This window comes from Rhipicephalus sanguineus, chromosome 2, assembly GCF_013339695.2.
Source record: "Rhipicephalus sanguineus isolate Rsan-2018 chromosome 2, BIME_Rsan_1.4, whole genome shotgun sequence".
In the NCBI taxonomy this organism is placed as follows: domain Eukaryota; kingdom Metazoa; phylum Arthropoda; class Arachnida; order Ixodida; family Ixodidae; genus Rhipicephalus; species Rhipicephalus sanguineus.
In genome coordinates, this window is record NC_051177.1 from 37,007,501 (window position 1) to 37,032,057 (window position 24,557).

The window sequence follows — 24,557 nt, forward strand, 5'->3', positions numbered from 1 at the left end:
CTCGCAACGGCATAACACTTCACTGGCGGAGGATTACTTCTGAACACATCGTGAAGAAAACAGCTTGCAAACAATGATGCATTAGGTGCATAAGGTTACAGAACAAAAGCCCACGAGCTCTGGCTGTCATTCAGTTGAAGATTAGAATTAATGCAAGTTTCGTTCATTTCTGGTCTAACGTCGCCGCAGTTGGAAAGACCGTTCTGAGCATCCCGTTCTGCGCAGGCGGAGGAACAGAGACGAACTAAGTTTATTTACCTGAAAGCACTTATACAGGTTAAGACATTACAAGTCGTTCTGACGTCCTGACGTCCTGCGAGTACATATAAACGTCACGTATATGGATCCCGCACTAATATCCCGCTGCCTGATGCAAGGTGCCGTTTTAGAGGCCACGTTCACCTGTTGATCACGACGTCATAGGACCAACAAGAACGTACAACGTGGCCCCTCTTTTTCTCAGAAACGCGAACTCTACATCGATTGCCACTGCCAGCTGAAGCGACGAAGTGCCGATGTCTTTTTCTTGAGTGCTGATAACAATCTACGTGCAAAAGCCGCGTCGCAGTCATCAGTCACAAATCACATCCGGTATCGGAGGCTTGCACGTGACCAATCTGCCCAGGTATAGGTAAATGTAAAAAAAAAAAGCAAAAACGTCGCTACGAGAAACGGCTCTCTCGTGAGCCCATCTAGCCGCTTCGCTCACGCATTCATCAGATTAAGGAAGCGATATCGAGCCGAACAGCTTTTAAGATCCAGGGCCAAATGTTCTTAACTGGTTCCGGCATCTCAAGAAGCACCATTTTTGAGGTTACTGAACCACGATGAGGAAAATACTCCGAACGCGTAAAAATTTTAATACAAACAACACGTACCTGCCTCGCTCTTTTTCCTTGAAGCGCCGGCACCGACGCGGGCCGCTTCGCTCTGTCGGTCGTCAGGGAAACATTTGGAGGCGAAGTAAAAAAGAAAGGCGGCGGAGGAGGGAATCGATGGCTTGCCAGGCGCGACATGCGTGCCTTTCTCTCACAAACAAGGCATCGCCTGAGCGATAACAATCACGTGCCCTTGTTGTAATAACTCGCGATCGACCCAGCGCGTGACAGTGGGCTACAGGTTCGTGAGACTTATATATACGCATATATATATACACGGTGGTCACTGCACGCCATAGTGCCGCGTCGTATACTTTCCATGCGGCGAGGCGCCTCTCTCGCAGCTTCGATCTCGCACTCGCTGTGTCATTCGGCGCGTGGCATCGAAGCCACTTATGAAAAAAAAGGCGACCGCGTAGCGATGGAAGTCGATTAGAAGTGACGCATGTAGGCGACACCGAATGATCAGAAACGAGTCTTCATATTCAGCAGCCTGCGTAGTCAGAGGAATAAACTGTTGGGCGAGTTGGCACTGCAGGATGATTAAAGATAGCGCGAAATAGCGTGGGACGTACAAGACGAAGAAAGCCACAGGAAAAGCGTAATGAGAGAGAGAAAGATGAAGAGGACGGCCGGGATGTTAACCAGACATTAGCATCCGGTTTGCTACCCTGCACTGAGGTTGGGAAACAGGGGTTGGAAAGAGGGTGTAGATAAAAAAGTTCACTTGTTAGTACGAGCTTGTCCTGTAGCTTTCTTGGTCTTGTCCCACGCTATTCCGCGCTCTTCTTAATTATCCTGCTTATTTATGCATACTTCAATGCGTTATCATCCGGATTATTAAAGTTGGAAAAGATGCATGCGTATGATAAATAAATAAATAAATAAATAAATAAATAAATAAATAAATAAATAAATAAATTTTTGCATATATCCATCCATGTGTATCATTGTAGTGAAGCCTGTTCGAAGTTGAGGTGTATACGAATTAAGGTGTAGATTGGAAATAGGTTAAGTATAGACCGGAAGTTATTCAGCTATAACACAACGTGGTCAACCGTTCAGGAATCGGAAGTCAAGACCGGGATTGGGTGTCCGGAAGTCACGTGACGGACCTGAAGTGTTACAGCGGCAGTTAGGCATGATCCAGAAGTGAGATGTGACGAAAAGTGGGCGACAGAAATCTGAAGTGGCAAAACAGAAGTCTCGACAGTAGGACCAAGTTAAAGAGGTGCCCCCGACGTAACGCTAACGCATCTCTCGCGCTCACCCCTAAATTGTCACTAAATTTTTGTTTGAACGTTGCCTTGCTAGCTGCGATAAAATATATAATACAGTTGCACTTCATTACTTCTACCGTCGTATCGGTAGAGCAAGACGGCGTTGAACAGCCACACGCGAAAAGGAGAAGACACAACACAAGAAACCAATTATCTCTTTTCGTTTTTCGCTATTTCAAATGCAGCTTGTGATACACTGAGAAAAGCAGTTAGAGCAGTAAGGATATTGAAGTCGTTATTTGGCTACAAACAGCCACGACTTATCTATACTCGTGCCCGCTGTAAGCGTGGTCTCCTGTAAAGCGTGCATCGCCACATAAATACATTTTGCGCAAAAAAGCCAACTTTAGGCGTCTAAAGCGCGTTGGTTTGTTGGCGATCTTGGCTGGTTTATTCAGGCGAAAGCCTTATAAGACTCATGAGGCGAAAAGTCCAGCGTCTGTCGTCACTGCACACTCAGTCACGTGATCGCGTCAACGCGGACTGCACCCGTCACGTGACGGCGGCGTAGTACGCGTCATAAGAAATTTTACCAGAGGCGGCAGCGCCGGAGTGTGTATATGAAAATAAGGGGTTTACTCGTATTCAGGTGGCCGTTAGCAGGCTCCCGATTGGGTAACGGCATAGTGGAAAGCGGTCTAAGGGGGACGCTGTAGTGGGGCCTAATGGTTTGTGTCCATCGGCCACAAACATCGGCCACGCGTCTGTGTTTTCCGCCACAGACAGAGCGAAATATGTGTATGCGTCAGTCTTCAACGCATCGCTTTCGCCTTCAAGTCTTCTTAACGATAGTGTAAGAAACGCCGTGGAATTCTTACGAACACGGGCCTGTGACGCAACTGTGTTATTCTCACATGCAAAACATTGTCTGATGCCAACATTGTCCAAACATCTTCGGCATTAAGTTGAAGTGTTAGAGTTAACTTTTGATATCATAACTGCTAAATTACCTCCTTGAGGACACATATTTTTTATCTGTATTTCTTCGAGACTACTGCTTACTGCAAAACAAACAAACAAACAAAAAAGAAAGCCAAGGCCAAAATATCTTTAACCCAGCGTTCGACTACCGCCGTCTATGAAAACATCTCATCACAGATTTCGCAGCATATATATATCTATTATCCGATCGTTTCCGTGCGATATGGTATACCCTCCGTAGGTGTATTTATACGTCGCGCTTTAGTTTACTTTTTAATGTTATGTAGCACTTCATGTTTATTAATAAACTACTTGCGGTAACCTTCATCAGATGTCTCTGAATATATGGCGTCAAAGAGTGCTATGCAGAAATTTTAGCATGGTCGTCTTTTTTTTTTTGTTGTTTTTGAAAAAGCCTCTGATTACGTTGAAACTCTGACATTCACGATTCCGAAGGCGCAAAGAACACAATGTGTCTCTGTAGGGTCCATTTCAAGTGTGCCAAGCGTAGCGAGGTGACCTGTGGGAGAAGGCCTAGGAAAGACGAGCCTGCACATGAATGGCAGTCGGCGTCTATCGGCGCTAGAGCGTCAACAGGCCCGTGCTCTTCTGTATCCACTTGAGCAGTACACCGACGCGGGTGAAGACGGCCGGCACGCCCTCCTGCGCACAGCCTCCCGCCAGGCCGGAGCCGGCGATGGCGGCCGCGTAGTAGCGGCCTGCGTAGAACTGCATCAGGGGGCCACCGGCGTCGCCCTGCGTGCGCATGCGCCAAGGTGGGTAAGCGATCAGTCGGTATACTGCCGTTAGGGCAAGTTCTTGCGACACACTGCAAGTTAACCAGCACGAAAAGACTACGACAAAAAGAACGCGTATACATGAAGGAACCACTGCTGGAAGAGGTGGTGTTCCCACTTCGGTAGTGTTGTAAATCTGGCCGTATAGATAAAGAGAACAAAAAAAAAAAAAGAAAGAAAGCGCCAGCTACGCAGGACAGTCACGGCGTAAGCTGCAGGAGGAGCGCCCTTCAAGGACCCCCTTGTAAACTCTCGCGACTACTGCAAGTACAGTCGCGGGGTACGCCCTACGCTGTAATCCACGTTCATTCTGCGATGTAGCGATATCAACTACGCATCTGTAACACAATGTGTGCGCATAGGCTGCTGCGCACTTGGTTGATGCTGTGGCTGGCGCTGATGATGATGAATAACGCCTTAACCCTATGTAACGAGAGGGTATAGCTTTAAACCACTGATTCACATTGTGTTATTTTGCTCTTCTGTCACGGAATATTACATCTGCTAACGCGATTCCTCGCCTGACATGACACCTCTGTAGGGTCTTTTTCCGAAAAGGCACCGGCGCGGCTCTGTGGCAGATTATTCGACTGTCACACAGTGTGCCTAAGTTCGATTTCTGCTCGAACCCTGGTTTACCCTCTCTTTGGGCGCGACAGCTGCGACGGACACTCGAGGCGAACAACTACTATACGCCACCGAAATCGGCTGTTGTCGCGAGCTCATAACAGCTTACGCTGTAAAAGACCTAATCAGGAAAAGCAGGCTCACATCGCATATGTCCCTTCCTTTGGCGCCGGCGCAGATGAGCCCCTGCACCGAACTTCCGTTGTAGCGGTGGCTGCATGCCTCGCTTCGCACCACGTTCACGTAGACTTCGTTGGGAGTCGAGCTGAGTGGCCCGTCTGCGCGGCACAGAATGTAATATACACGAGCGTCGTTGCACGTATGCAGATCTGTGCAGCTACACGTATAGTAAACGACGAAGCTGCTTCTTAAACAGCCAATGTTTGCAAGGATATAACTCGACTTGTACAGAAATACCCAAACCACACTGAAACTCGCATAGCTTTACGCGTATTCTCCCCCGTAGTGAACCCCCAAATAATCAGACCCTGACGGCGGCTGCTGAGTATCGCAGGAAATAATTTGGCCCACGTCTGTTAAGCGCTTTAATGCGTTAGCCTTAGGGTGGGGGGGGGGGGGGGGCGATGTAGAAAAAAAGTCACAGTTTCGCCGCAACGGCGAAGCAATGAATGCGATAGCAACAAATTGGAATCTAACGCGAAGAACGGAAAGCAGCTCGAAATTGCCAGCGCGTCGCTCGAGCCCAAAGGACGCACGAAAAGAACGCACACAGGGCGAGCGCGAACTATCATGCGTCACAGCTCGATACTTGAAGCGCACTGCTAAAACATAAAGCAGGACGCACGAAACGAACGAACAGGTACACACAAGACGAGCCGCGAACTAATTGTCACAGTTTTTACTTATTTCTGTTTGAACAGCGCGCTCCTTTCGCAAACGCGGCCGCTGCAGCGAGCGAAAGACTTTCGTTGCGCTCCTCGCGCCATCTCGCTGGCAATGAAGAAACGCTTATAAGTGCCTGCCGTCTCTGAGTCCGGCCAGCGGTAAAGGGTGTGTATATAACGCTCGCCGTTAGCTCCCTAGAGGATCGGCGTTTCGTGGCGTTGTGGCTAGCGCCACGGACTGCGGAGCGAGAGGTCCTGGTTCGATTCCGCACTTCGGAAGCATTTTTCTAAATTATTTTTCTTTGGGACTTTCATATATATATATATATATACATACTTATACATATACGGTGAATGATGGCGACGGGGACGGACAAAACCAGCCGAGAATGTCCATATAATTGCTATCGCAATAAAATGCGTCCTAGTTGGTGTGAAGCCGGCCGGCTGCTTGTTGCTTAACTATACCGTATTTATCCGCATAATATCAGCACTGTTGGCTAATGTTGTATTGGCTACCAAGGTAACTGAAAATAATTAGGGGTGTTTAAAAGTAATGCCAACACGTTTATTTAGCATTTACCGCAAAACCGCCGCTCAACTGTCTTTTTTTTTACCTCTTATCTTTCTCTAGAAGATAAGAGCTAAAGAGCTCTCTCTTATCTAGAAAAATGGCACGCGTGTTTACGCCGTTAATGTGAAGAAGCCACACTGACCAGGGCTCTGGAGTCATTTAACAATCTGTTAAAACAAATTGAACTGTTCGAAGAAGATTTTTACGCGCTGAAAAGGTTCGTTGTAGCAAAAGTTTTCATATATTGAATTACTTGATACATCGAACTATATTTAGCGCTAAAATCTGTTCGCGATAACAGGGTTCGACTAAGTACTCCAGTAGCACTATAGACGTATAGTACGCTCACAAGTGTGCACGCGCCCCCATCCGGCCACGAGCGTCTTGGTTCCGGGCATGTATCGGTCCGTCGTCTGGGGCAGGCATATGGGGCGCACGTGGTCGGCGCCTCCGTCGTCAGACGTCACGCCCCTGAGCCGAAGCAGTGCGGCGTCGTAGTACGGGTGCTTGTAGCCCGGATGCACCAGTACACGGCTCACGTTGTGCGCCACGCTGTGCTGCTGCGGTCGGCTCAGGTCGTGGACGCCTAAAAGGACCTGCAGGCGCTCAGGGTGCATCAACGCCCTGCGCGTGACCACGTGTGCACAGAATTGCTACAAGGGCACTTGTAAATTTTATTAGGAGCACAGGACTGGACACTAGACTGTAGCGAAACCACTGTGCTACGTGGTTATTGTATATACGGATCACTTCCTCTCTCCATTATCACAATAAGACTCGCTGCTGGGTGAATCGTTTATACAATCTAACGGATAGTACTTAGCGCTAAACCAAGAAGCACACGCAGGAGAAAGTAGAACGGGCGTTTTAGTCATTTTTGCAACACCTGCAGGGACAGCCCAATATATGACAAGATAACAACTTGATGACTTCGGTGGCAGGTGTAATTTGTATCGCCGTCATTATTATGCCTTTCCTGCTGACTCTTGATATCAACCACCCTATACTAAGAGCATACGGTGGGCCAGAGACAAAGCTCTTCTTCCCGACCGCACAGCCATTTCTCTCACAATTCTTTTTTTCGCCCATCATCTTGTATGGAGTTGTAAAATAGCGGGCAATCCGTCGCAGAGTGTACTTCAGTCCTAGAGATAATTAGACGTAGTCTTGCAATTATGACGGCCGGATGGTGCACAGTGAACATTTTTCTAACATCCGTTATTCGGTCGGGATACGCAACTTACTCGAAACTTTCAAACGTCAATAAACATCCTTTTTTCTCCGAAAACGCCTAGAACTGCTCTCTCGACGCATTATCGGAGAAAGATGAGCACAGCGATGTGTAAATGTCCTCGACAGCTTAATTGACGGCACCGAGAACGACAGCGGGACTTTTTCGATTCACAGCATATCCGCTCGTGTGAGCGCGCAAGTGTACTTCGTATGTATACAAAGGATTCAGAAAAATAAATAAATAAGCGAACTTTGCATATGTCTATACTAAAAAAAAAAAAAAAGATGCGGGGAGTCATGGAATCGTGCTCTTTGTATAGCACTTACTCGTTTCCGATGACCCCTGCTGCCGTGAGCACGAAGCCGTTGCCGATGTAGGCCGCGGAGCCAGACAGGTTGCCGCGAAACATGACAGCAGCCTGCGAGAAAGTGACGCCGTCCATAACTGCATACCAATACTGTACCACCGCAAAAATTATCCGTTCCATTTCAATTCTAAAGACGTGGATATCCGCCCGCGCACAGTTCACGCTGGCAGAAGGATTAGAACGATTGAATTGAAGTGGCAGGATACAGCGGTGGCGTCTGCGTATAAGAAAATTGTCAAGAGCGCCAACATATATGGGGTGACGCAGGGTATAGGGCGAGCACTTCTGTTTTTCGTACACGGACTTCTTAAAGTTAGTTTCCTGAGCGTGTTTAGCTGCGAGCGCTATAAGACCGACGGAGGAAAACGCATGCGGACACTTACCAGCCATGGAAACTTGTGGGCGAAGACCTGAGACCCGCCGACGATGCGGCCGTGCCCATAGCGACCAGCCACCCCGCAAGCTTCGGGAAAAGCATAATTAATTAATTAATTGGTTGATTAATAAAATGACTATTGAGGTCAGACGTAACTGGTACTGTTAGAAACTGAAATATAGTTCAACACAACGCGTTGGCGAGCTAGTTGGTGTGAATCTATAGCGCTTTTTTAGCGCAAAACGACAACACAAGACAGAAGAGTGCTTTGTCCCGTCTTCTGTCTTGTGTTGCCGTTTTGCGCTAAAAAAAAACAGCACTAGGGACTGAAATACATTATAATCTGATAGCAAAGCGCAGCAAAACTCCATTTGTACAGTAGTCAATCATTTACTGATTGTTGTTGAACGTAATACTTACGCCATACTGTATACGGTCATGGGCATTGCGTTAGGTTTCGCGCAGTTACATGGGCATTTGAAAATATCAAACTAAGCGTATCGAAAATGATATATTGGGCTTTACGGGGTATAAGGTTGAGGAAGGAATCTGACGAGAAGGATCAAATTATGATTGTAGAGGAATGAATAACAGGACGGATAATAAATTGTGTTTGTACAATGGTCGTAAGCAACCATCCCCGAGCTCTTCACTCACAGTTGAGGTTCGGCTTCCTGAGCGGTCTGATGGCGTTGTCCAGTTCCAGAGTGCGGGTGTCGTCAGCCTGGCTGCACAGCCTGCCTTTGGTCACGTTCCGGATGAACTGCGTGTATCTGTTCCGGCCCATGCGGATCAAGCGCGCGCAAGTTTCAGTACGAACGCATGCAGCACGTTGACGGCACACGAATTTTGTAAAATCGAAAGGTCTCGCGACTCGCCGATGGGCTTGGGCAGCGGCTGTGCGCTGCCTTGCTTTCTTTTTCCAAGGATGCATCGCCGTACTTAAACTTTTCCGATACATACCATGACTTATGCCAAAATACAACCACAGGCAGAAGCTCCAGTTTCATAATTAGTTTAAGTACAACATTGCTGTATTCAAACTTTCAAGTGCGTAGCACAGTAAGGGCCCGGCTTGTCGTCCATCCATCGTCTCATGTCGCATGGTCACGCAGTGGTCAATACAGGCCTAAAACAAGGCTAACATATTGCTCAAAATCAACGCAAAATAAACTAACAATGTCTAAAATAATATGAACTACAGAAATAATCCAGAATTAATCACAATAACCGCCTCGGCAGGCGCGCGATTGACGAGGGGTGGCAAGCGCCAAGAGGAATCGCTAGGTTGCCCCCCGTTACACAGTATAGTGTAGGTTACACAGTATAGTGTAGGTTTCACGGTATAGTGTAGGTCTCGGTAACCACACCGAGCCCTACACAAGGTCGACATTAGCGCAGGATTTCCTTCCTTCCTTTCTTTCTTTCTTTCTTTCTTTCTTTCTTTCTTTCTTTCTTTCTTTCTTTCTTTCTTTCTTTCTTTCTTTCTTTCTTTCTTTCTTTCTTTCTTTCTTTCTTATTTTTCTTTCTTTGTATCGAATTGCGCTGTGCCCCTTCTACGTTTTTTTTCGGCTATATTCTTCCACAACCATGATTTATATGCTAAAAAATAATCACAGGTAGAAGCTCCAGCTTCATAGTTAATAAAGAAACAATCAAACAAAGGCGGCCTATATAGAATAGCGCTGTAGTCGACTCCATAAACTTGGAGGAACGAAGAACGGTTGCTATGAAACAAAGTCCAAGAGGTTGGTCTGCACTAATGTGTCATACATTGCTGCTACTCAGTGTTTCAGTAAGGAAAACAAAATGAGAGGACGGTGTTGATGATTATTAGGAGGAGGAGGAAGAGGAGGAGTACACGTACTAGAGGCCCGTTATAATTGTACAGCAAGTACATTACTTTTTCTCGTAAAGCCACAACGGCACTCATGGTCTTACATGTAAGAGTATTTTCGCCATGACAGCAAAATAAGACTTCCTGAAAGTGGTCTGTAGCCAATTCGAGTCAAAAGGACGCAGTCGTTGATTGTCCCGCTCAAAAGCAAAGTGGGAACGCGCAAAGAGCATGATCCACGGTGTACTTTGAGGACATATATATCTCTCATATCGCGAGCCGTTAGGCATGCTCCTTGGTCCCTCTACTTATAGAAGGGGAATGTTTGCACTGCACGCTCGAGGATTACGCCATTAGGGAGGGCGGTGTACGACAGCTGACGAGCAGCATTGGAGGTGCTCACCTAGAAACACGCGTGTAGATGCCCGGGTATCCCGGCCGACCGCAGCCGATGCCCCAGGAGACCACGCCCACCTGAAGCCAGCGACCGTCGCCTCTCCGCAGCATAAGCGGGCCGCCGCTATCGCCCTACAAGCAGGAACGGGTGATCATGAACGTCGTCACAGGCCTCTGCAACGAAATCTCTCCCAACGACGTCGTTCACGGAGCCACATGTATATTCAATACCGTTATAGAAATCCAATTTTTGGGGTGGAAAAAAGAGACCGTCATTTTTCGCATCTGAACGAAAACAAACCCGAAACAACAAAGTGGATTTTATCATTCTTTTTTTAAACTACGGATGGAAATCAAAAAGGCTAGCTTCTACATTTCCGTTCCGCTCGACAAGAAGTTACGACCGCCACGGAAGACCACTCTATTCCACTTCTTGGAATAAAAACAGGAAGCACCACTCAGATTCGAGGATTTGACACAATTAATGCTCTATGTGTACGTATACCACTAACTTGGCGCAAAATGAGCTTCTTGAACTTCGATATTGTAACTGTACAAATTCAAACACGTATATACTGGTGAAACACATTATAATGCTGAATAAAGCTTGCGCGTGTCATTATATATGTTTGAGGCCCGTGTATACTTAGAGGTGCACGTCAAAGAACCCATGGTGGTCGAAGTTTCCGGAGCCCTCCACTACGGCGTCCCTCATAATCATAACGTAGTTTTGTGACGTTAAAGTCCAGATATTATTATTATTATTATTATTATTATTATTATTATTATATTATTATTATTATTATTATTATTATTATTATTATTATTATTACTGCGCGTGTTATTCAAGGTCCGCCATGGTGGCACAGAGAATTCGCTGCTCGTTTGTCATCGTGCAGAAGCCATATGGCTTCACCGTACTGTAAATAGACATAAACATCGCACATAGCACGTGTTGCGTTTCAATGCGATGTTTTTTTTTTTTTTTCAAAACTACAATAAGGACGCCGTTAAATGACATTCTTATCATGTACGCACTTGCAGTAAAAGAGCGCCAGCGAAAGCAAGGGACGAGACGAAGAAGAACGACAAGTACAAAGGGCGCGCTAAGAACAGAGTTATTAGTGCGTCCTGTGTATACGTGTCGTTCCTATTCGTCCGGTTCCTTGTTTTCGCTGGCGCTCTTTTACTGCAAGTACGAACCAACTAGCCCAAAAATGCGTCTTGACATGTACGCACAGGTTCGTCTAGTCAAGTTATGTATATATCTTCTTATATTTCTCAGGTTGCAAATTTTGTCGAAAGGAATGAATACTCGTGATCCACCTCGCTGGAAAGAGATGATTTTGGCGTCTCTTACGCTTATATACAGCTCCAAAGGGGAAGCAGGTGCGCTCAGGTATAGACCACACGCTAAACCTACACGAGAAGAGACATGGCGGACGTACTTGGCAAGTGTCTTCCTTGTTTCCGCCTGCACACAGGTTGGTGTCGAGGATGTCTTCGCCTAGCCGCTCCTTGCACAGCGCCAGGCTCATGAGCGGGATCTTGGCCAACTTGAGCACGTCGCTGGTCTGGCTCACTGCGAGCGCAGAAGTTGTACGATTTCTATACAACAAAAAAATTTAACGCTATAAACTTACGCTTATAGTGTTAATTTTTTTTTTTGCGCGATCTTTGCGCGTTCACTTGAACGCGCAAGGATCGCCACGCTCTCTCGGACGTTGCTAAAAAACATGTGTATAATGCACTTTCAGACTAGTATCGTTATGTGAGACAGGCCTAGAATATAGCCTGAAAACTCAGAGAGATAGCTTGAAATGGTTCAACTAGAGGCTACTTGTACAGTAGGGCGCGATATGAAGGTTATCGCGCAAGCATCGACCGGCCGTCCAAGGGGCCTAGCGGCAAGTTTCGGAACAGTAAAAATCAAGATTATGGATCCTTCTAGCCATGGTTGGCTGTTCCATGCTGCAACAATCGCCCCTACGACGAACTCTACACCTACATTTTAAGTTTTCCATTCTTTGCGATCAAGTGTATTCTTCGTTGGCTCTTATCTCCGCGGGCGATAGCAAACTTGCTGGGAAAGGTCTGGTAAAGCTGGTGCTTGGCACTGCTTCGTTTAAACGGCTTGCCAAGTTGAACAAAATATATCTTGTTTTCATTAAAAAAAATGAATATGTGTCTTCCTCAGACGGGAATAATCGCAGCTTAAGGAACAGCAAAAAGAGTGAGTGAAGCTTGCCTGATGCCTCCCTCTCCTCGAAAGGGTATTCTGGGACGTGGCGCTGTTGTAGCTTTTGGTCGACGCTCGCGCGATCACCTTCAAATCGCGCGCGACTGTACGCCCAAGAATTGCGCAGCCCAGTGTGTTACCACGTGACACTTCTATACAGCGAGCAAAAGAGAGAGAGAGAGAGAGAAAGATAAAAAAAACAAGACAAAGTTGCAAGTTCAACAATGCTGAAGAAGCTTGACTGGCTGTCCTGTACTGGGAAACGAGGACTGAAATATGACAAGTACGTACGTACACACAAGAAATGAACAAAAAAGAAACTTGAACAATTCTATGTTTAAACTTATAAGAACATCTACCTATATTCACGTACATATATAGTCATGCACGCATGCACACGCGCGCGTGCACAAATTCTATAGTGCACGGTTAAAAGGCGCGGTATACGTACCCTCGGCGACGCGTCCCCACCCGATGACGGTGAACAGCTCGCGGTCCTTGAGCGGCGTGTCATCGGTCTCGAGGCACAGGGGCGACACAAAGTCGTGGAAGACCACGGGCTCGGCCAGCACGAGCAGGGCGATGTCGTGCACGTACGCGACGCCCTTGTAGTTCGGGTGTATCACGCACGCAACGACAGCAACCGGCAGCGGCGTCGACGATATCCGGTGGCCGCCCAGCACAACCCGAAGCTTCTGCTCCCGGCGCCTGCATCGTCGCGAGCGACACCGAGAGACATTTGTTTTTAAGCATGAAATGCTTCTAGCTCGCATTGTCGGCCGCCTTCCAGTCACCTTGAGCCAAATGCCAGCGCCGTTATCCGGGCACTTTAAACGAGACATCCGGGGAACTCAACGAGAACATACGGGCATTCAAACGAGATCATCCGGGCACGTCAACGAGATATCCGGGCAAGTAGCCCAAAAGTTTAAGAACATACGTTTTTTTTTTTTCATTCGTAACCTTGATTTGAACCAGCAGAGACCGCGCCAAAGGCTTGGTATATGTCACTAATGAGCTGGTTTATGTGTAACTGTGTCATCTTTTGCGTCGGCCGACCGACAATACACTCCGTTGTTTGTATACCTCAGTGCCTGACTAATGTTGCATTCGTGGTCGCATTCTTCGAAGATGTACTCTTGTACACGTTTATGAAGCAGAAAAATTGCTTCATAGGAGGTTAAAGTCCAATAATACTTCAGTGCGCTGAATACAATATGTACGCTGCCTGAAGGATACGTGTGCGGAGCACTGCGTAGTTCAGTAATAATAACCGAATTGTAGTGAACAAACTTGAAGCTACAAGTCCAAATGATGCGTCACAGATATGCAGACGTGTACAATGGATACGTGTATATGAGTATGCGCATGTGCATTTACAATGCAAAAAAAAATATTATTGTCGCTACCGAAAGCTTTCTCCTGAAGTAGTAGCCGGAGCCGCTTGATAACTGCTGGCATTAAATGCGACCGTTACAATACAGCGAATGCCAAGAAGAGAGTGGCTGTCACGGTGCAGTGCTCTTATTCTTTTTGTAATTTTTTTATCTCTCTTTGTTATGTCCTTGCTTTATTCGTCTTTCTTCTGTCTTAGCAGCTCTCCTTCATGAGGGTACGGACTTTCGTTCCTCGCGCTAACAAATATTCGTCGCGAGTTCTGTAAAGCGTGCTTCTCTGCACACAGACTCGTTATGTGGAGAAGTCACTTAGTATGCGCAACGTTGTTATGCGCAGCGGAGCTGAGGTCTGTGGTAAATCCCTGGGGATCCGTCCTTCGCACTTTCTAGCCTCCGCACTTTCTATAGCAAGCCTGGCGAGAGGGAGAACATGGGTAAAGCTGAGTGGGTGAGAGGGAAGCCTAGTGTAGTGAGTTGAGCCACGGCCGGTCTGGAGGCGCGCTCGAGAGGTGGTGGTAGAAACATTTATTGCCAGTGTGTGAACGTGGGGGCCAAGCCCCCTACATGGCACGTGGGTGCTCCCTCAATGTGAGGGGGCACCCTTACAAAGCGAAGGAAAGTCCCTGAAGCGCAATCCTCTTCATGGCGCAGGAGATGATCCGGCGCTGATCGAAAGCACAAGTGCTGGTCATGATGGACTCCCAGTAAGACACCGCCACAGCCGGTGATGGGGGATGAGGGAAGGTGGGACATGTGAGGAGGATGTGTGGGAAATCTCCTGGTTTGCCGCAAAGTTTGCATGAAGAGAAGAATTGGTCTGGGTATCGGGCGTTTAGTAATATGGGGTATGGTGCAGTTTGAGTTTGTAGGCGTCGCCAATGTGCGGCCTGTGCTATGGTTAGGGATGGGGCTGGGGGGGTGTATACTCTTCGTTGGTCCCGATAGTACGAGAGAATATCTCGAAAGGAGAGCAGGCGCTCCTCGGCCGGTGGAGGGGGCTCCATTTCTCCTGCCCGGAATGTGAGACCTCGGGCTAGGGAATGAGCCTCCTCGTTGCCAGGGAGGCCGGCATGTGCTGGCGTCCAGACGAGTGTTATGGAACACTGGGGCTGCCAGAAGCGTAGTAGGCGAGCAGCGGTGCGGGAAATGAAGCCATTGGCATAGTTCAGGATAGCTGATTTTGAGTCGCTTATGATTGTGGAGGCAGATGTAGAAACAAATGCAAGCGCGATGGCTGCCTCTTCTGCCTCTGTGGAGGAATTGGTGATGACTGAGCACGACGTTAGAAGCTTTGCCTGACTGTCAGCTACCGCCAGGGCCATACGGGATCCTGACGCGTATATTCCGCTGCGTCCACGTAGACCACGTCATGGTCCTCGCTATACTGTTTCTCGAGGGCCCGAGCCCTTGCCGTTCTGCGTTTCTCGTCTTGCACAGGGTGCATATTCTTCGGGATTGGGGGCACGTTGAGGTGAGAGCGGAGGTTAGAAGAAAGAGGGACCCTCTCGGGTGAGTGTGTAATTGGGGTTAAGTTTAATTGGGACAACAGAGTGCGCCCAGCCACTGAATTAGACAGACGAGATCTTTGTGCCGTAAAGGTGGCTTCCGCGAGTTCCTCAAATGTGTTATGTACACCTAGTTTGAGGAGTCGGGCATTGGATGTGCTGGGTGAAAGTCGTAGAGCCGTTTTCGTGCAACTTCGTATTAGCGCGTTAACCCGGTCTCTCTCCTTCTGTCGGAGGGGTAGGTAAGGGAGGGCATATGTGGTGCGGCTTATGATGTAAGCCTGGGTGAGGCGTAGCGTGTTTCGCTCGCGTAGGCCAGCCCGACGGTTCGCGATGCGGCGAATCAGTCGAGTGGTCTGCCGAACGTGTGTTTGGAGAGTCCTTATGACTTCTCCGTGTGCGCCATGCGAGTAGAGAACTAGCCCTAGCACACGAATTTTAGAGACTAGTGGGATGGGATGGTCACCTAGCGTGAGAGAGATGGGGGGAATGACTGAATTACATTGCTTCGGGCGGTAGAGAAAGAGCTCTGATTTTGAAGGGGAACAGGTAAGGCCACGCTCCCGTACATATGTATCAATGGTGGTCAGTGCCAGTTGTAGGTTTTCTTCGATTTCGGCGTCACTGCCGTGGTTTGCCCAGACAGTGATATCGTCGGCGTAGAAGCTAAAATGGATGTTGGGGATCTGAGCCAGCTGTTGCGGCAGATGAAGAAGGGCAATGTTAAAAAGAAGAGGGGAAAGAACTGCTCCCTGGGGTGTACCTCGTGCGCCAAGCGTGATGCCCGGAAGGCTGTGGTCGCCAAAGGTAAGTGTGGCTGTGCGGTGGCTGAGGAAGTCTCGGACGTAGTTGTACGTCTTTGCACCGACTCCCAGAGTTACAAGGTTCTGTAGGATAGCTGAGTGTATAACGTTGTCAAATGCCTTAGTGAGGTCTACACCTAAGATAGCTCTGGTGTCACAGGTTTTAGAGTCGAGAATATGATGTTTTATTTGTAGGAAAACGTCCTGTGTGGAAAGACCCGGACGAAATCCAAACATGCAAGTGGGCATGAGATTCTTGCCTTCTAGGTACTGGCAAAGCCTGGTTTGGAGTACATGCTCCATAAGTTTGCCGACAGATGAGGTGAGGGATATGGGCCTGAGGTTAGAGGTAAGCAGAGGTTTCCCAGGTTTGGGTATAAAGATGACCTTGGCGTCTTTCCATTGAGGTGGGAGGGTGCCCCTCCAGACCGGCCGTGGTTGAGCCTGGTAGAGAAAGGATAGCGACGTGGAGAGGGTGAAGCTGGCTAGAAAGAAGGAGAGCAAAGACGCAGCTACGGCGGGAGCGCAGCAGGTGGTGTGGAAAGGAGAGAGCAGGAGCGCGATTGGCTGTGCCGGTGAAAGGTGTCGACCAATGGCAGCGCGCGCTTGAGCACAAGTGGTGCTGGCAAGAGTGGAGGAAAGGCGCGCTGAAGGCTGCACGCAACAGCGACGAGCGACGCGACGGAGATAGCCTTCGCGCAAGCGGTCGCTTGGATGGGCAAACCCCATTCACGCGACGGCTTCGGCGAGCGATCTCCACTGCTGCTGGCATGAAGGCGCTCACTCGTACCAAAAGTGGCCCGTTGTTAGCGGTATGCAATGTAAAATACGATGTTTTGTTGCATAATGGTACATAAAATGTTTGTCATTGTCTTGCAGTATTTTTTTCGATCCCATCACTGCTGCTACGTGCCGCCAAGCTGCGTCACAGACGGCGCGGAACTTGTGGTTTGGTTTGATCCCGTTCGCGTTCAACAACGTCAACGTTGCGCTCGTCGCCGTTGGCCATGTTGATGAAATTGTGTAAACTTTATCGCGCTAAAAGTAGACAAAAGCTACATATAGGGAACGACACGGGACAACACACGTTCCCTCTACGGAGCTTTCGTCTACTTTTAGCGCGATAAAGTTTACACTATGAACAACCAACTGGCCCGTACCCTGGCTCTTCTAGCATATTGATGAACATTGTTGTCGGTGCGCGTCGATAGGCAAGTAGCGGCAACCAGCAGTAGGGTCACTGATGCATCTTGTTCCGGTGTTTTGCTAATGGATGCTTGAGCACAGCACTTCCGGGGCGACGAGCGACGGATTCGAAATCTGAAAAACCGAGCGATCGCGCGATATCGACCACGCGACACGTCGCGCGAACGGCTCGTTTCGTCGCTCATAGCATCGCCCGTCGCCGTCGCGTGAATTTTCGCGCATATGGGGTATGGCCTGATGCCACCAGCTCCACTGTGCAGTCAGCCTTCGCGACGTAGTCGGTTGAAGCTGCGCATAACTTAACAACATTGCTTTCTTTTGTCCGCTTTAATACATGTGTACAGAAAAGCATCACAACCAATTTAGTTATGCGTATGCGATCTAAGATCCACTAGAACTTGTCCTTTCTCGTCGTTCGCTAAGGTTTTCCTTCTTTTTTTTTCTTTTTTTCGTACTTGTCTGTTTCCTTGTATTTCAACGACCAATAATGATCTCGCACTGTTCAGTAGATTGTAGTAATGCAGCCTTTCAAGACGCAGAGAAAAGAAGAAAGTGTTTCGATGCAACGAGTATAAAGTCGCAGGACTGAAAGAGACGCAATGATTTTTTCAAAAGGGAAAAGTAGAAAAAGAGCGAAAGCCAAAATAGGAGGTAAACAAGAAATGGGAGATATATGTTTTGAGAATTCAATTCATTTACTTGTGAATAATAAATTAGGTTATCAAACATGCTCGTTATGGCAAGCAATATAAAAAAATTAAACTTAAAAAAGGAGTTAATGCCTTTTTTCTTTTCACATATACCTCTCTATATACCTGTTTAGAGAAATATAAAAAAACGCGGGTTTTTCGTTCCAGTTCTTCGTACGCCGTGTCGCCGTATAGTGCAAGGAAAACTGACACAACCTTAATCGTGTCGGTTTGACGACGCCGTTCATACCTTACACCGGTGATCATAGACTCTTTGATTTAATCATGTACCATATCCTTTCTCATTATGTCTGAGCGCGACAATGCTGATAGGAAAGCTTGCCAGCTTAGTACGCGTTCAAAACAATAGAGGTTGATAAAATTTACTGTAGGTCTGGGCATTACACCCAGAACAATGGTTTCGAAGTTAGTTTCGCGAAAAAAAATTTTGTTCGCCTGAAAAAGAAATATACAAGTTTTGGCCGCAAAAAACACTTTTCCGCCAATTTTGCGATTTCTGAATTTCGAGCGCACCTAGGGACAAAACGGTACACTTCATGGTCACAATATTTATTCGCCTCAAAGAACAGGTGAAATACAATCTTATGTGTTTATTGTTTCCCTTGCTTGTTGAAGAACTTTTAAAGAAAAAAAATCACGAACGTGGCAAATCGCACAAAATACCTGTATTTAAGGAATTTATTGCTGCAAGCAAGTTAAAGTGAGGATAATAAAAATCGGTACATATTAACTTTGATACTTTGGCTCTCTTTTAAAATAATTTGCGTGGTTTTATCGCGCTCCTTTTTACTCGATAATTCCGCTGAAACGTAAGCGATTTACCAAAAACGCCGAACTTTGAAAATAGTTTTCTCAAAAAGGCCACTTTTAATATTTTTTAGAATCCCTCTGATTGAAGTCACGGACGTCGTCTACCATTCTGCATAAAAAAATGTTGCATTATTTTGGTTGCTAACAAGTTATAGTGCGTCAAATGTGACCATGCCAGCCTAGCGGCCGCGTCGTTCGTTATGTGCTGAAACTCGGATATAAATTGTCAAAAATACTTGTACGTGACATAATCACAAATCAGCAGCTCTACAGCAACAAATGCGCAGCCAGGTATCATGGTTCAGCAAGCTTTTTCTTGCGATCAGCCGCTTGACAAACCCGCAGCAGCGGCCGCTCGATGCTGCGGGCGCTCACATTACATGAGTGCCGCTTCGACTGCGGACGAGCTCCGCTTGCGCGCCAAACTACGCTCAGAGGACGAACGAGGGAAGGAATGCATCACTGTGAAAGTTAAAGGCTGTTAAGTGCAAACAAATGTCGTAATATGCAACGAAAACTCTGCCGACAATTTCGCAGAGACCGTAACAATATGTACCGATTTTTATTATCCTCACTTTAACTTGTTTGCAGCAATAAATTCCTTAAATACAGGTATTTTGTGCGATTTGCCGTGTTCGTGATTTTTTCTTCAAAAGTTCTTCGACAAGCAAGAGAAATAATAAACTCATAAGATTTTACTTCACCTTTGGTTTGAGGGGAATAAATATTGTGACCATGAAGTGCACCGTTTTTTGGTGCGCTCAAAATTCAGAAATCGCAAAATTGGCGGAAAAGTGTTTTTTGCGGCCAAAATTTGTATATTCCCTTTTCAGGCGAAAAAAAATAATTGCTAAACTAATTTTGATACCATTGCTCTGTGTGTAATGCCTAGACCTATAGTAAATTTCATCAAAATCGGGAATGGTGACCGGGACCTCGTGTTCGATCTTATATGGACACGCCCAGAGCAGGAATGAAGGGGACGCCATCCGACAGATCATTACTACAGTTATTATAAAGGCTTTATTCGCATTAAGGACATGCGACTTTCCTATCTAGGTACCTTCGGATGTTTCACCCGCCACGGTGGTCTAGTGATTACGGTGCTCGACTGCTGACCCGAAGGTCGCGGGATCGAATCCCGGCCGCGGAGGCCGCATTTTCGATGGAGACGGAAATGCTTGAGGCCCGTGTACTTAGATTTAGGTGCACGTTAAAGAACCCCAGGTGGTCGAAATTTCCGGAGCCCTCCACTATTGCGTCCCTCATAATCATATCGTGGTTTTGGGATGTTAAACCCCAACTACCACTACTACTACTACTACTACTACTACTACTACCTTCGGATGTTTCGAAGGACAAGCTTTCGATACAAAATACCACGCCGCAATCGAAGGAGTCACGCAAGCCTTCCATACAGAATGCACTTGATGTAGCTTTTACACAACAGTATCGCCATCTCATTATAGACATGTAGTACATCGTGCCGGAGACTGCAGACAACGTAATACGTGCGTTCTCCGTATACTTGCGATATTCAAGAAATTCCTTAGAAAGCGTCGACAACCGGCCACTTTCTGAAAGTCTTCTTTATATCTGGTGAAAAGAAAAAAAAAACTCTTAAGTGCCAGGTCGTGAAGGCCACTGTGCCTTTCTTGAGAGAGACAGAACCACGTATAGAACCTTTATATTGCGAGTGTTTATTACATAATAAACACTCGCAATATATTCTTTAATTCATTGGCAACTATTTTTCTCTCAACTTCACTTTCATGCTCTCATTTGGCTCCCCTTACCCATTACTTCGACAACACTGAGTAGAAGGCGAGGACAAATTAGTTTGAGCAGTCAGTCTTTTTTTTCTTCTTTTTTTCGTAAATATACATATTTCAGAACACAGTGATTTTAGACATATGCTCTGAAGGTGCCCCTCTTTACAGGGACGGCATCAATAATTCTCTGAAGATCAATTTTATTCTATGGTAAAGAGCCCGGTCCCACTACAACAACTCAAGGCTGTCCTTCTAGAAGGCCCACGCGATCCTCCCCCTATAAAACGAGGCTGGATTCCTTCAGGACATAAATAAAACTTTTGATCTGTCTTTCTTACTCTGAGCAGCAGTGCGCGGCCGTGAGCACGTGTCGATTGCCGATCAGCGATCCTCCTCCCACCAGTTTTTCTTCTTCGTCCACCAGCGCCACCTGCGCTCCAGTAGAAAGGGAATGGAAATAACAACGGGGAACACGCGCACCACATTTGTTATGCGATTGCGTTCTTCATCAAAATGCTTATGAATCAGGAATTAACTTCGCCGAAGATGGACTTACAATTCTCTGGGCATATATCAGGAGTGTTTAACGGAATTTTATAAAATCGCCTATTTTAAGTTATAAGTAATAACGTTCTTCGTGTACAGAAGCGCAAATTTGAGCATGTTCATCCCGTATGAACATGCTAACTGTATACTGCCAGTAACTCTAGTGGGCGCGACCCCTCCGCGCCTCCTCGGGTGAGGCGCGGACAGTTGCTCCTACTGCAGCAACTGTTTTGCAGTCGTTTGGGGTATTCAGACGGGGGAGAAATGCTCGGGGGATAAAGGCGGAGCCTAGTGACGTCAGCTCGCGAGGAGAAGTCTCCACAAATGCCCCTCACTCACACGGACTAAAGCCCCTCCATCGCGTCTACTAGCCGGCGGAAAACGCATGGAGGGGCTCTAACACGGACGAGGCGAACGGAGGGGGAGACCAGTGTTACTAGACTACTCTGGTGGCTTGCACCACCCGTTTGACGAGCTGCTGACGACGAGCTGCAGACGACCATGCTGCCGCTCTCGATCTGCAGGAGCAAGTGCAACAATGTGGCCAAACAAGAGCCCGAAATTCCGCCATATCCCCCACCACCGGGGGATCGTTTGTCCTTTCGGGGAAAAGGTCCCAGTCTCCCCCAACGAGGCTCGGGGGGTCACGCCCACTCGCTAATCCGTGACGTCGCGGTCGCGTGATCCGCAATCCCCCCGTCTCCCCCGAGCATTTCTCCCCCGTCTGAATAGCCCTGCTTGTTTGCTTGCTTGCTTGTTCCTTGCATTTGGCTCACACCCACAACGGGAGATTGGCCAAGAAGCCGGCGGTTAAAGTAAATTGGAACATTGAGTAAAAAAAAATCAGGGAAATGGAAAAGTGGCTTTTTTCGAATAGAATAAGGCGACTCTCGTGATACTAGAAAGGTAAATAAAGAACTAAATAAGACTTTGTTTTGGGGGATGGGAAACATTAAATCGATAAACAATGGATTAGCAAGGTAATCTCATTGTTCAACCAGGAATTCGTAGAAGGGCCCCGCAGACGTTCCACGGTGGCCGCAATGTACAGCGCCACTCGTTTTCTTTTTTTTTTTCCTCGGTCGTCTAAGAACATGCGTGCTTGTGGGACGCCACGTCCGAGGCCTGCTGAACTTGAATGCTGTTCTGTGTGGGAGGTGATTTTCAAGCAGATGGCAGAGCGCTACTACCGGTGATATTGATGAGCACTGTCGCGTTGTCCATTTTCTTGAGCCCGCTTAACCCGACGTCGGCCGTCTTCCTGAAACGTATACGACTTAACGAAAAAAAGAAAAGGCGTAACGCATGTTTGTAGCTATGTTAATCATGAAAGCAGTAAACAATACGCTCTAGCGAATTTTCTAGATGTTTGGTGAAGCGTCGCTTGCTCTCGCCGACTACATAGTTAGCATGCAGAAGGCTCCGGCTTATTATGCGTAATCTCAGCGCTATGATGAGGAAAAATTTTGGAGCTATGATGAGCAAAATTACCTGCATTTAACACTAACTTAGTGCGTATATCTGAGTGCCGGCTTATGTAAGCTATATAAGAGGTTCCCACATCTTGCGTATACTTTACTTAAAAAAAAAATCTTTAACAAGCCGCTGGAAGCGCGACTGAAGCCTCAATTTGCGCTATACGCTCGCGGAACGAGAATTTATTTTTCTGCTGCAAATTGACAACTGATTCTGCGGGGTGAAGACTCCCAAGATTTTGATAAAACACTCATACAGATCACTGTCAGAGGCGACATCTCGTCCGTTCTCGTAGAAAAAAATTATAACTGCACTTCTTCGTTAATACAACGCCGACCAACATCTAAAGATACTTCATTTCAATTTCTATTACTCGGCTACATGACCAAAGCCTCAACAATTAGAACCAAAGTTGACTGATCTGAAAGGTTGTGCACAATTTCTTAAGCAGAGTGAAAAAAAAAAAAGCCGCCGTCGCGAAGAATGACACCTTTGTTCGGTCCCAATTTGCAACGACAAAAGCACGTGAAGTATACCGCTGGCGACCCAACAAAAGGCCCAACAGCAGCGTCGGTTTTTCTCCCTCTCTGTTCGCCTCGTCCGTGTGAGCGGGGGACTTCTGTGGGGAATTCTCCTCGCGAGCTGACGTCACTAGGCGCCGCCTTTATCCCCCGAGGATTTGTCCCCCGTGTGAATACCGCTTTAAGGGGTATTCACTCGAGGGAAAAATCCACGGGGGGATTGCGGATCACGTGAGCGCGATGCCACGGATTAGTGAGTGGGCACGACCTCCCCACGGTTTCTCGGAGGACACGGGGACCTTTTTCCCGATAGGACAAACGATCCCCCGGCGGTGGGGAATATAGCGGAATTTCGCGCTCTTGTTTGGTCACATTGTTGCACTTGCTCCCGCAGAGAGCGGCAGTGGGTGTACGGTCCCTAGAATATACTAGGGAGTCGGGACCGTAGTGAGTGTCCAGTCTGCAGCTGGTCGTCAGCAGCAGGTGAAACGGGCGATACAAGCCACCAGAGTAGTCTGGTAGCACTGGCCTCCCCCTCCGTTCGCATCGTCCGTGTGAGCGGGGCACATTTGTGGTCGCGAGCTGACCTCACTATGCTCCGCCTTTGTTCCCCGAGGACTTGTCCTCCGCCTGAATACCGTTTAAAGGCCCAACTCCGGTGATTTTTCGAGGTCGATGGATTTCAATGAAATTCGCTGGGTACGTTCCTTTGCACGCTTCCGTCATTTATGCCAAATTACAGGCTTGAGACATGCGCAGATTGTTTGCAAATGAATTTTAAAGATTGTCTGCAAACGCCCTCCTGGCTTCCCACAATTATTGGCAACATTGCCTCTGTGACGTCAGTATTGGGAAGGCGGCGGAAGGGACGCAGCCGAGGGCACCGCTAACTTCGGCGCTTCGGCCGCAAGCGTCTGCTGTGCACAAGGCGACAGACAGCGTTGGTTTGGCCGGCGCTTCGCTGGTCGTCCCGGCTGTTACAGTTTTCATACTCCGCCGGCGTGACCGGCATGCCTTGCACGACTTCCGGTTTGTTCGTAACAACGTCTACGTCATACGTAGACAGTACACTCGGTTGGGTTTCGGTGTTGCGTTTTTTTGCTTATTTAAAATTATTCTCCAATTTTCCGAGTATTTCTGCTATCGGGCCCGTAACAGGAGCGTCTCAGGAACATAAAAGCACCATTACTTTGACATGGCCAAAAAATCGCCGGAGTTGGCCTTTAACGATCGCAACGCACTGCAAGGAGGAGGTACAAGGTGGGGTGGGGGTACCATGAGTACCATTGGCAGGTACTATATGGGTCCCCAAGGGGGTAGTACAAAGGCTGTCGTCGCCGCCTCAGCAGTGCATTTTAGGGGGTTCACGCATATTTACAACCCAGAGGGGATTATGGCGGCGCCTAAGAAGCCTTCGTTGGAAATGTAAGCAGAAAAAGG

General features: G+C 47.5%; 2 protein-coding genes across 2 annotated transcripts in view; both read right to left on the reverse strand.

Moving 5' to 3' along the window:
- Nucleotides 1-3,473: 3,473 nt before the first annotated feature.
- The window catches only part of LOC119382749 (prostasin-like), a 53,662-nt gene continuing 32,578 nt past the window's right edge, over nucleotides 3,474-24,557 (reverse strand). Inside the window, exon 7 of the mRNA XM_049412315.1 lies at nucleotides 3,474-3,835. The gene's annotated coding sequence lies outside the window, so the exon portion shown is untranslated. The remainder of the gene's footprint in view (nucleotides 3,836-24,557) is intronic.
- LOC119381541 (transmembrane protease serine 9-like) overlaps nucleotides 3,662-24,557 on the reverse strand; it is a 67,762-nt gene continuing 46,866 nt past the window's right edge. The window contains exons 3-11 of the mRNA XM_049412819.1: nucleotides 12,823-13,079; nucleotides 11,581-11,714; nucleotides 10,140-10,264; nucleotides 8,557-8,672; nucleotides 7,907-7,986; nucleotides 7,483-7,574; nucleotides 6,272-6,546; nucleotides 4,613-4,781; nucleotides 3,662-3,908 (exon numbers count right to left, since the gene is read on the reverse strand). Coding sequence (XP_049268776.1) covers nucleotides 3,662-3,908; nucleotides 4,613-4,781; nucleotides 6,272-6,546; nucleotides 7,483-7,574; nucleotides 7,907-7,986; nucleotides 8,557-8,672; nucleotides 10,140-10,264; nucleotides 11,581-11,714; nucleotides 12,823-13,079 — 1,495 coding nt within the window. The remainder of the gene's footprint in view (nucleotides 3,909-4,612; nucleotides 4,782-6,271; nucleotides 6,547-7,482; nucleotides 7,575-7,906; nucleotides 7,987-8,556; nucleotides 8,673-10,139; nucleotides 10,265-11,580; nucleotides 11,715-12,822; nucleotides 13,080-24,557) is intronic.